Source organism: Hesperophylax consimilis, chromosome 15 (genome assembly GCF_061612785.1).
Source record: "Hesperophylax consimilis isolate HC1 chromosome 15, BYU_Hcon_1.0, whole genome shotgun sequence".
NCBI lineage: Eukaryota > Metazoa > Arthropoda > Insecta > Trichoptera > Limnephilidae > Hesperophylax > Hesperophylax consimilis.
In genome coordinates, this window is record NC_142850.1 from 35,719,639 (window position 1) to 35,732,187 (window position 12,549).

At 33.5% G+C, this 12,549-nt stretch overlaps 2 protein-coding genes and 1 non-coding gene across 3 annotated transcripts; 1 reads left to right on the forward strand and 2 right to left on the reverse strand.

Annotated features, from left to right (window-relative positions):
* Positions 1 to 391: 391 nt before the first annotated feature.
* On the reverse strand, positions 392 to 4,729 carry LOC149417694 (copper homeostasis protein cutC homolog). Its single transcript, XM_089640131.1, has 2 exons — positions 4,648 to 4,729; positions 392 to 3,748 (listed from the first exon to the last, which is right to left on the reverse strand). Coding segments are annotated over exons 1-2 (762 nt in total). The 5' UTR covers positions 4,650 to 4,729; the 3' UTR covers positions 392 to 2,988.
* A 1,708-nt stretch (positions 4,730 to 6,437) lies between these two features.
* Positions 6,438 to 6,509, reverse strand: TRNAQ-CUG (transfer RNA glutamine (anticodon CUG)). The gene has a single exon. It is a non-coding gene; the product is annotated as a tRNA-Gln (tRNA).
* Positions 6,510 to 7,263: 754 nt separating this feature from the next.
* LOC149417696 (protein THEM6-like) lies at positions 7,264 to 11,995 on the forward strand. Its single transcript, XM_089640132.1, has 3 exons — positions 7,264 to 7,598; positions 10,123 to 10,337; positions 11,741 to 11,995. Exons 1-3 carry the CDS (start codon positions 7,457 to 7,459, stop codon positions 11,969 to 11,971), a joined length of 588 nt encoding a protein of 195 aa, XP_089496258.1. The 5' UTR covers positions 7,264 to 7,456; the 3' UTR covers positions 11,972 to 11,995.
* Positions 11,996 to 12,549: the final 554 nt, after the last annotated feature.

A 12,549-nucleotide genomic window follows, 5' to 3' on the forward strand; every position in this document is an offset into this window, starting at 1 on the left:
ATTGAGACCTGATTATTTTCTGTCATTTAAATCTCAATTAAAGAATTACCATTATTATCCTCAACTAACTCCCATATTTTTCAAATTAAAATCATTATTCATTTTGTAAATACTCTTTATAAAGAAACATTCATATAATCTTTTTTTAACTGGACACAAACAACAACAAAAGTTTTGTATCTTTTTAATGCTGGGTTTAGTGAAAAAAATTATCAATTTTTATAATTACATTTATCCTTGGATTTTATAAATCAATTCACATGTAGATTTCTCACAAGAGCGCGCATGGTGTACGTTATTACCTTCTATTATTAATAATCAATGTAACCAAACATTATCTTTCATATTCTCACAAATATCATATTAAAATGTAAAAAAACACATGTATTTCAAAAGGTTTTTATTAAATATACAAAACTAAACCCCTCCAATTTTATAACCTATCTGGCCCATACAAATAAAACTATACTAAGAAGTATGGGCAAGAAGACATGCTTTGTTATATTCATAATTTTTAGTACCTTAACCCCCAAGGACCAGAGCTCTGCATTTGCAGTGTTTTAGAATTATGCCCATGCACAGTATGAAGCACCGCAATTGCAGTGTCGACCTTATGCATTAATTTTGCCTTTGTATTACTTTGTAAATTTCACTTTACAAGTATGGTATTGTCAAAACGTTAGCTTTAACAAAAATTAACTTTTATTTATTGAAGATTGTTGCTGGCCCTATGGATTAAATACTGAGCACTTGGAGTGAGGCAATGAAAGCATATTAATAATATAATTTGATGATTTTAATAAAAATGAATATAATAAAACACTAAAACTTAATACATGTTTCTATTTTTTAATATCACGATGCCTACTCGAGACATTCACATTGTCCCTTGGATTATTACTGGTTGTATAGTGTATTACCAATACGTCAGGTAGTCTCACCAAGAGTGTAGAGCAGGCATCGTGTCTGTTGAATACCTCAGATACTTGGCAGGCAATCTACTCATCTAGTCTGCTTTGATGGAGACCAAGAAGTACTGGGATTTTATTCATAAGTACCGACTAAAACATGTCAATAAAGACAGGGATAATAAGTAACAATAATATTTTAAAACCACTATAAGAAAATTTGGCAACCTTAAAAATACCTATATTGTTATATATTTCGGAAATCGTTGTATAAATTGTTGCAATTGCAAAATCTTATTTATCTTAATTTCTAATCAAATTCAATTGGTCCAACAAACTTTCGACCAAAAAATACACCGTATCCGGAAACTAGCGGTATAAGCAGGGAAACTGGGGAATCACGAGAGAACCCAAAAACATTTTTTATCATTTCAGAACTATTTAAATTCGAGTTTTTTTTTTTCAGCTTCTAAAGGGTTAAAAAAATTTTTGGAGTCGTGTTTACTCTTCGAAGCTTTATAAAAGACAGTAATCAGCTCATGGCCTCCGTGGTATTTCATGATAAAATTATTAAAAATAATATAAGTTTTATTTGAGGCAGGTACCAGACGGGAAGATACTCTCAGTATCGCCTTGGTGTAAGACCACGATTCAGTATTGAAACGTTGCTTGAAATAGCCAGGTACTTCTTCACCTTTCCCCATCTACTTCTCCCCACTACCTTCATCCTCATAACACACCCCAATTGGGTATGCTATAGTCTCACTGGCTCCAGATGGTTGGGAGCATTTGGAACGGTATTAGGGCGGTATTCAGATAATTTATTTATTTTTTAAAACCCCTCGCGACTCATTTTTTTCAAATTTGACTCGAAAATGAAAGCTCAAATCAAAAAAAGTTCTACCACAAAACCGACTCCACATGTGATGTAAATTCACCAGTTTCCCGCTTGTACCACTAGTTTCCGGATACCACGTACATAATTATAATATATACTTTTAATATTAACATCTTCAAGAGACCCAGCAGTACCTGTGTTTGTTTTGTCATTCTTTTCAATACCTTTTCAGTAAGACTGTGCAATTCAGTCTCTATGCATTGAATAGAATAAACAGAGATAATAATATATTTTACTACATTCGAAGAATGTGTGTAAAAAATGGCAAACTTTTACAAAAGCATTATAAGTTGGACTAAGTTAAACTCTACATTATAAAGAAAAAATAATGAAATTACACAGACAATAAGAAGCAATACAGAAAGCTTCTTCATTCCGGAAAGGTGAAGAGGTGAGCCACTGGATTTTTTTTAGTTGTATTTTTTTATTATTATGACTAAAATGGAATAAGATTTTTTACACATATGAAAGGGGGTGCAAATTATTTTAAGGCACATTAAGAATTATTGTAATTTAGTTCACAACCCTAACCTTTCATAATGTAAAATAATTGACAAGACTTACATAATAATATAGTCATAATTCTCCCAAAGAGTTTCTATAGCGGAACGGAACGGAAGACATATAGCAAAAACTCCATAAAATTACTACACACCAGTAGCAAACAATAAAAAACACATAACAATTGTGTAAATGATTGCCATATCATAAATGTGACTTTTTCTTACATACCTTATTCTTGCTGTTTTCCTTATTATTTTATTTACAGTATGGAATGCAATCAATACTTGACTGTTACAGTAAGGAATGCAATCAATACTCCACTATTTCAATTGAATTGAAGATGATTTGTATTATTGTATCTTATGGTAATAATGGTTCTTCAATTCTCCAAGGTCCATTCGAATCCTTGTTCCATATAGACCTCAAGCCATGAATTTGATCTCTAAAGTGTGTACTCATCTGCGAGCTATAACCGTAACTGCTACCAAAAATCAGTTGTACGAGTGTGCGTGACTTGCGAGCCGATGGCTGTCGGTTTTTATTATCAAAAGGTGCTCTAAGACGGCTTGCCGTTACGGTTACTAGAGCCTGGTTACTGTGTCTGCAACAATTACAGTGGTTACATCTCGCAGATAAGTTCGCGTCTAAAACACACTTCAGGGTATGGATATCCAACGTTTAAGTGGGGAGGGAAGGTTTATGGTACTCTGCCAAGCATGTGACCAGGCTCCTGACCAGGTGCTCATCTGTTATGTTGATGGTTTCTCCCGACGATGCGTTGCTGCCCATTTCTATTCTATTCTGTAACACGGGTAGTTGTTTTTTAGTTTTTAAAGAGCCGTGAATTTCATCAGCCCCGGTGTCCAGGATACGGTTAATGTTCTGCAAAGAGACGCCCGCCCCTGCCATGATCACTATCCGACCCTCGGCCTTGGAGACCATTTCCTTGATCAGGTTACAGGCCATATCGGAGCCTGCCGAGCCTTGCTGGCCGCTAGTCAAAACCCTTTCAAATTTTAATTCTATAATTGTTTCCAAAGACTGCAATGGGTTTTCGCAAACGTCAAACGCTCTATGGAATGTGACAGGCAAAGGATGCGCGCCAGAGATGATCTTCTTGCATGAGTCTTCGTCGATGGATCCATTGATGTTCAGAGCTCCAAAAACAAACCCATTGACTCCGAGGTTCTTGAATATTTGAAGATCGCACAACATGACTTCTATCTCGTCAGCGCTGTAGCAGAAGTCTGAACCGGGGCGACATCTCAGCATGGCGTATATGCTGATGCCTGGAAGGGAGTACTTGATGACAGAGAGCAGCCCGGCAGAGGGGGTGAGTCCACCTTCAGCGAGCGAGCTGCAGACCTCGAGCCTCGCGGCACCGCCATTAAATGCATTCTTGGCAGATTCTAAACAGTCCACACAAACTTCCAACAACCTGGAAATACAAACAATTTTTTATGATTCTTCTTCATTTGGTTGAAGAGTATTGGAGGTTTCAAGAGGTTGGTAAATATAGAGAAAAGTGAGACGGACACTTCTTATCAGTCAGTAATAATAAAAAGTAAGTAAACCGAAAATGTAAAACAATGCATTTTAAAAGTTATTAAGATTAAAATCGATTGTTCATTTAGCGGCCATTTTAAGTGAAGGTTTTCTTCTCTTATTTACCGTTAGTATTTTTATATCTGATTTAAAATCTTAACCCAATCGGGTTTAATTGAAAAATAAACCAAAAACTATTGTAATATTAATGTCTCTTTACGGGGAGGAAAGGCTATTTTTTGTTTAACATTATCATACTGTACGTGTAAACATTGTATATTTATTGTAAAAAATACAAATATTAAATAATAAAAAATTTCAAAGCATGGCGTGAAGAAAAGTCATCAAAATATCTTCTCTTTTTTTAAGAAATCTCTATTAAAATGCATCATTTTCCACATTCGGTCACCGAAATAGTTGTTTCTCATTGTTATCTAACTGATACAAGCGTGAAAAATAAAATGTGCCCATTAACCGTGTCGCAAGAGCTTTAATTACAGTATAATAATGAATACCAACCGATAAATTACCAGTTACAACGATTTCTGAATTTCGCAGCCTATGTTCTTGTTGTTAGTAAGTAAAATAGGAAGTATATAGGTGAGAGTGCACACTAACCTTGATGCATTTGAGAAAGTTCTTCATTACACAAAGGTGAATGTACTGATAATTATTCATTTGCCACATATGACACATTTATAAGTAATTATTGATTATTCTCACATTCATTATGTTACTATAGAATAAAGAATGCGATAAGAATAAGTATTACTTTTAAAATCGGATACTTACATGGTATTATTGCAATATTTATTTATTTTTAATTGTTTCTACCACAATATATTATATTAGTTTTCTCCTTTTTGCACTTTTTTTAAACACTTTCTTATAATTAGATGCCACTATTTAAAGTAATATAAATAAATGCTATATCAAATCATTTCAATTTTACCGCAAACACACAAAAGTAAACATCAAAGAATATATCTTAACTTAAAACAACAAATAATAATAATGCCTTTGATGGCAGCTGGCAAGCAAGCAACTGTCAAAACTTCTGGAGATGGGTTATAGGCTGTCCAGAAAAGACACCTTAAGCAGAATATTTTAAATTCTATGCAAAAGGGGTTAAGAACTGTTTTACAATGCAAATAAGAACATTGTCAAATTTCTTACTAAATGCGTGACAGGTTTCGGATTTTGTCACATGTCACGAACGTCACTCGTCACATGGTTGGATTCAGTTGGATTATGGTTGGATTCTTGGATTTGAGTAGAAATTTGAGTGTGGTGAGTGTATTTTGTTATCTGTGGTTGGATCGATCAAAAATCAAATACAGAAGAAATGTTATTATCAATATTTTATGGGTTTTGATCGAATTACCGAAACGCGCCGAACACAGATGCATTGCTTGCATGAAGCGTGTGTCAAACCAACTTTTTGCGACCACGACTTTAGAAAGTAAAATTCCAGTAATGTTGAAAAAAAGTCCATCATAGCGGATTCAGACTATAGGTGGGTCATAAACCATTTTATTAAGAGCGGGAGCCAGCTCAATATTTTCGTACGGCCCAGAGTCGACTCAGAAGGACAGCTCAATTAAACGAGAGCCGTGAGCTCAGAGCGTACGAACAATGAGAATACCATAAATAAACCTGGAGAATACTATGCTCGCACGATACGCCTCGCTCGTTAGGGCTCCCCCGGTACTGCTCCCCCGGTACGGCTGCAAGCTGCTTGCATGCACCCCTTTCACATTTCTGAGTCATGGAATGACTTTTTGTTGTGGCCCCACAAAATAAAAAAGACATAATCATACGGCCTGCCACCAAAATTAATTGCCGACCGCTGCCCTAGATAATTTATCCAGTAAAATATTGGCAGAGTATTGACTGGTGACTCTGGTCGCTAGAGGCGCTAGTGTAGCATACTATTATTTTATAAGCAATAATTATTATCCTGAAACACTCATCCACATTGAAAAATCTCCTGATAAAAGACCCGTTGGCGTCATGTATCTTTTAACAGGAGATTTTTCAACGTGGATGAGTGTTTCAGGCTAATAATTATTGCTTATAAAATAATTGTTACCCTTTATGCGGGACGTCCCGTTGGCGTCATTTATATTTTATCAGGAGATTTTTCAATGTGGATGAGTGTTTCAGGCTTTTAGTTATTGCTTATAAAATAATTGTTACCCTTTGTGCTATGCATAAAAAATCTTGTCTTAAACATTAGTTTACCAAAAAAATAATAATTAGCATACCATAATCGTGCCATTAGAATTTATGAAAGTATACCAAGCCTCACAACTCGAGCCGTTAGGAGGCGCTACTATAGCATACTGCCATCAGAATGTATGTAAAATGTCATAAGTTTGAGGTATTTGCTACTCCAATTCCCTACTAATGAAACAGACGAATTAAAAAAATAAGTACCTAAGCGAAATTGATAAAACATGGAAAACTATAAAAATATGGATTCGTATTTTTATTCAAGTAATACGGTCACAAAAATAATTACCTATTAATTAAAAAATGTAAGATAACAAATTCGATTTACAAAAAAATCAAAAAAGATCAGGTTCCACCGAGATTTGAACTCGGATCGCAGGATTCAGAGTCCTGAGTGCTAACCGTTACACCATGGAACCGACAACGGTGAAAGTCAAAATTTGCAATTTAGTTAAGGTGTACATAGAGAAAATGCAAATATAATATTATGCAATTCATGGAAAAACGTAATAGTTACGTATTATATTACGTGTATATGTAGGTACCTACTTTAATTTTATTAGGAATATCAAAAAATTACGAAAACGAAGTATATATTTTTTGTTTCGTTTTTATCAATAAAAAAATTAATGTTGCGAGAGAAGGTGTGCATTTTTCGCTATAATCCTCATTTCGTAGACCTAAAAAAGCTTATTAGGCCCGAAGGAGAAAATTATTTCAGTTACTTTATTACGAATTTAAATAGCCACTTCACGGTCACAGAATACACAACACAGTTAAGACACCATAATACACCCATGATATACCATTTATATCAAGAAGAAGTTTTAAAGTTTCAAGTCAGTAGGTACCTAGCCCAAGGTTCGTAGACTAATCTTGTACCTTGCCAAAAGTAAACCAAGGCGCGTGAATTTTAGAATTTCAAGTTTTCGAATAACAAAATGGTCATCCCCGTAAAAAAAACTTGATACAAAATATTATTTCAACTTTATTATTGTTATTGCCAACTGTTTATTTGTTCATTAATAATGTAATAAGTCATATTATTATTATTTGATTTGATTTGTGCGCCACACACATTGAGAATATTTGGTAATTAACCGTACACAAAACGACAAAACCGGTTACCGGTACCAAACGTCAGTGAAGTTTGTCGTTCTGTCTACTGTGGAATGTTTTGTCAGCGAATCCGATGTCAGTTCTTTTACAATTTTCCTTATGCGTCGCAAAGTGCTGACTATTTTATGAATATTCATAATTATTAGTTGATTTTCACAAATCGCATAAATTTCTTTAGTTCACTTTCGTAAATCGTATCCTTCGGTTACGCGACGATATCAATTTAGGCAATAAAAACTTTTTGAAAATGTTTTGCGCTATTCTTGTTATCGTGACCCTCCTGTACATGTTTTGGGATGTGAATTACTTTATAAGAATACTCGTGACGATCGGACTTGGAAGATTACTTGACAAAAAGTGCAAACTCAACGAAGCGACAACTATTTACGGTAAATTGATTTATCTTATTATTTCTGATACAGTGGCTTTGATATTTTTAATAATCCTGATTTTAAGTAATAAAATAATGTATTATCTCTCAGTACCGCAATTGTGATAGAACCAGCTTTCAAAATAAAATAAATTGACTTCCGCCTAGGTTGTGTCACTTTAGCGATCAGATTTCAATAGCCAATTAGTCCCACCTCCTTCCCATCCACTTCCTTCAGCCCCAGTCCCCGATTTAGGGGTGCCATAGACCCACAGGTTTCGGGCAGTTGGGATTTTTACGTGATATCACAAAATTAGTGCTACATAAAAGATTGTATTGTTTCCCACTAGAATCTGACAAAATATAACACATTTCTCACAGGGAGGATGAAGCTAATATTTTATAACATGCCTGAAAACTAAAGCTGTAGTCACCACGACTTGTTCAAGATACCGCACGGCAGAACAGATATTCTAGCACAGCATAGATTCACAGAGGAATGGTGCTATTAAATGAAATTTCCAAGACATGATATATTTAACTCTTCAACACATATATTAGAAGCACAAGCAACTACAAATACAACATTTGGGCAAAAAAGCTTCCTATACACTGGTACTAAACTTTATAACAAAATCCCACTCTCATTTAAAACTCACAACAACATTTAAATCTCATATAAAAAGCAGGAAATAAAACATAGGGAGATCAAAAATAGATAATATACTGACACCAAATACAGACTGAAACTGAAACCACTCAACTGAACAAAAAACCATGTAATATATATTTATAATTATTTCAGAAAAAAACACTATTTAATATATTTAGTATTACTTTATGGTACCCAATTCGTAAATATTAATAATTTTCAAATGATCCCAGTAAGGATATATATCATTACCTCTATTTGTTGCAAAATAATAAAACACTAAAAATTCACCTTTGCGTATTAGATCTATCAAAAAATTTATATATAAAGATGCAAAAGTCGGTCATTTTGAATACATGTAGGATAACAAAAGATTTTTTAAATATTTATGTTGAGGGATCAGTAGGATTTATAGGCCCTGTTAGGAGTTCTACCGAGCCGAACCCTCTGATATGAAAATATCTGGAGTCGGTGAATTATTTTCCCATTTGATTTGTTTTGTTTTGTTGTTTTGCATTTATTTTGCTTATATAATGCACTTACATAATGTTGATTGACTAGATGATCATTTGTGGAAAAGTGAGTGGAAGGGTTTAGTTTTTCCTATGGGGAAGATTTAACCCGGACAATAAAATCTAAAGTTATTATTTATAACCATAAATATTTTTGCATACCTATCTTCTCAAATTATAAGAAATCTTGTAAGTAGGTACTGTAAATGGATTATTAATATCTTGTATGATAAATTAAATAAAATTAAAATAATGCTTTACCAATAATTTTTTTTATGTAGAAACCTGTCAATTAATATTTATAAAGGTTGACGCACTTAACTTTGCAGTTGAATGAGTTGACACTTTTAGATATTTTACAGAAAAAAACAATATTTGCTTAATAGTCACTAGTTACTCTTTTGGTCTCCGGTAAAGTTACATAATATCATCGATGTATTATGCATAATATTTAGTAAGTCAAATCCGTTACCTAATAATTTTTTAATTAATGCACCGAGACAATACATATAACATTAATTTATTCTCTGACCTTTGCTTAATTCCATTACCAATTCATTATTTTTGTGAATGTGCTTAGTCAAACTTTTTTTGTAGACTTTTTAAAATGACTAGAAGATTTAATTTTAATGTATGGTTCACTAATGATAAATTCACCTTTGCTATTTTAATTAAATAAAAATTTTGTTATTATGTCTACTTGATTTCCAAATATACAAAAAATGTACCTTTGCACCTGCTTGTTTTTTTCTTCCATTCATTACTAAACGTAATCTTTTCAATAAACGTTTTAGGGTATTGGACATAAATTAAATAGGTACATATGGATAAAAACATCCTTTTACTAGCGTACTTCCTCATTAAGGTTTCAGTCAATAATATAATATCTATATTTAGGTACATTTATTCTGAAAATCATTATACAGAGCTTTATCCCAGAGTGGGTTTTAGCTTTTTTTAAACCTTTTATGTATTCAATAATGTTGTTATTCAATTTACAAAAAACAGTTTATTTATAAACAAGTTCTGCTGTGTAAATCTAATATTTAGTAATATGTAAAATAAAGACCAAAAATTAAAATGGAGTTCTGCAAATTAAACTTGATAATGATAAATAAATAAAGATGGGTTTTAGGTTTCTCCACAAATGCTCTTCACCGGCTGCGTTCCCTCATCATTCACCTCTAGTTCTCAGTCCTTCCTGTCCTCCAATCCTTTTCAATACAGTCTCTCCATATGTTCCCCGTCCTGCCTCTGAGTCATTTCCACCGGGACATGTTATATGACGTTCTTTCAAAATGTCCAGCCCATCTCAGCCTTGCATAATATGATAGTATTATTATAATCATTTTTGTTCTATAAGTTTGTTTAATTTCCAGGTTTCTGTACAACAAATGATGTTGACATATTCCTCCGCCACATGAACAATGCTCGCTACATTAGGGAGTTGGATTTCGCCCGATTCCACTTCTACGACAGAACTGGCATCTATGAAAATATAATGGCCGCTAAAGGCCATGCCCTTCAGGGAGCTTCTAGCATTCGATACAGGAGAACCATTCCTATCTTCACGGCTTACAAAGTAGAAACAAGGGTAGGTATCTCAAAAATAGTTTTGTTTTTATGGTCATTGAAGACAATATTAACCACTCTCAAATGAAAACTGTGAAACTGGAAATACAGAACTGAATTGCCATATGCAACCGAATTTTTCTGTCTTTTCTGATTTATATTTTTCGTTTTGAAAGTGGATAATGATTAAATATAATTTAAGGTTTTCTCAAAAGATATTCCATTACAAAAATTGTTTTTATTGATTCTACTTCTTGAGTGTTGCCTCACTTTACCCTAATTACCCTGATGAATGAGGCTCCTCCACTACTGCTGGTCCTGCGTTGCATGGAAAGCCAAGAGTTGCAGGTTGCTTGACCAAATTTCTGAATCCTCTTTTCCTGTATTGACTGATGCACGCATGTAAAGCCAGTCTTAAAGGAATGTTTTCATAACGACTTAGATGCAATGACATATTTGTATGACATCAAATTCTCTACAATATTAATGATACGCCCAACTCCAGTTAAATATTAACAGTATATTCCCAACACTGGCCACTAAAGGGGCTAGTGTAGCATGTTGACATTCCTTCCAGACAATGGCGGAATGACTTCTTCTTCAATGGTTTACGACTGATAATAAAAACCTAATAACCGCTTTCATATATTTTTAATATATATAATCAAAAAAGGAGTGGGGTTGTATGTTACCATTTTGTTTTGGTTGTATATTTTACCATTTATTTATTTAATTAATTTTAGATATTTATAATTTATCAACCCAGAGAAAGAAAATATTTCACACAAAATCCATTAAAATGTAAAGAAAACCAATCCGCAGAACTCTTGCTGCTAGGAGGCGCTAGCGTAGCATGTATGGGAATGTCAAAAGTTGAAGGTATCGTCTCTCTTCTAGGGTTTTTTTGGTTTAACTTTATTTTTTGTCCAGTTAAAAAATTTTCCTCATAAAACACATTAATGTAACGTAAAATCAGTCAGTAAATATAACCATCAGATGGTAATAGTAATAAGGCCAAATTAGCCGCAGTACTAGTTAGATAGACACATGAAAGGGTATTGTTATAAGCCCTAGCTAGTTAGAGGATTACAAAAGAATACATAAAATCAAAAAAAAAAAATTATAACTTCACACATTTATTTCTATCTTTGTATTTTATAAGCTGTTTGTTTCTAACAAATAAATAGAATAAGTATTTGATGTCATTGGATTGCTTGTGAAAGAAGATGCAATTTGAATTTGGAACACGGTAATGCAAAAAATTTCACTACGGAATGCTACGAGACACGGGGTTGCCATAAAACATCAATATACAAAGTGAGCAAGTACTTAGGTATCAACAAAAACATCAATAGAGGCCAAGTTCCTGTAAAGACGTCATGTTTTCATTCAATTTTATACTAATAAATATTTTTTTTCTTTCAGCTTGTTTACTGGGATGACAAGGCAATCTACATTGAACAGAAATTTATAACTTTGGGAGACAAGTTTGTGAGGGCTGTCAATATTTCTAAACAAAATATTGTGGGTGTGGAAGTTGACGCATTGTTTAAGGGTATTGAGGGGTTTGAAACCAAGCCCGCTTGTCCACCAGAACTTACTCATTGGCTGGAATCTATTGAAATCTCGAGTGCTAAACTGAGGAAGAAAGACTGAATATATAGACAACATTTAATCAATATTATTACCCGCTTAAAGCTCGAAATATCAACCAATGTATTGATTGATATAATTTTAAATGATTTACCTGTTTTTATTACTTAACGATAATGTAATAAAACTTTATAACCATAGTTATGGGGGTAGCGGGAATACAAATTATTAAAGACCAATTTTTAATTCTAATTTTATTTATTTTTAATCTTTTATACTCCATTTTGTTAATAAATAACTGATAAAAAACCTTTCCTTTAAATTATTTATCTATTTATAAAAAGCATATGCTCTGATGGCACTGGAAAATAACCGATGTGACTCCAGACTGGTGATGGAATGCAGTACCATTCTTGAAGAACTTGCTACCATCAATAAAAAAACCCAGATATGATATATAATACCAGGACATAAAGGAATTGATGGCAACGAGCGGGCTAAATGGAATGTCAGGGAAAGGGGTGAAAGCACCACTTGCAGGATCCAAGCCGGCCGTAGGAGTAGCAGCTTGTCACACCAAAATACATATTGAAAGGTGAGTCAAATCCCGGCATGGGATTGGATCTGAGAGGGCACCGGCA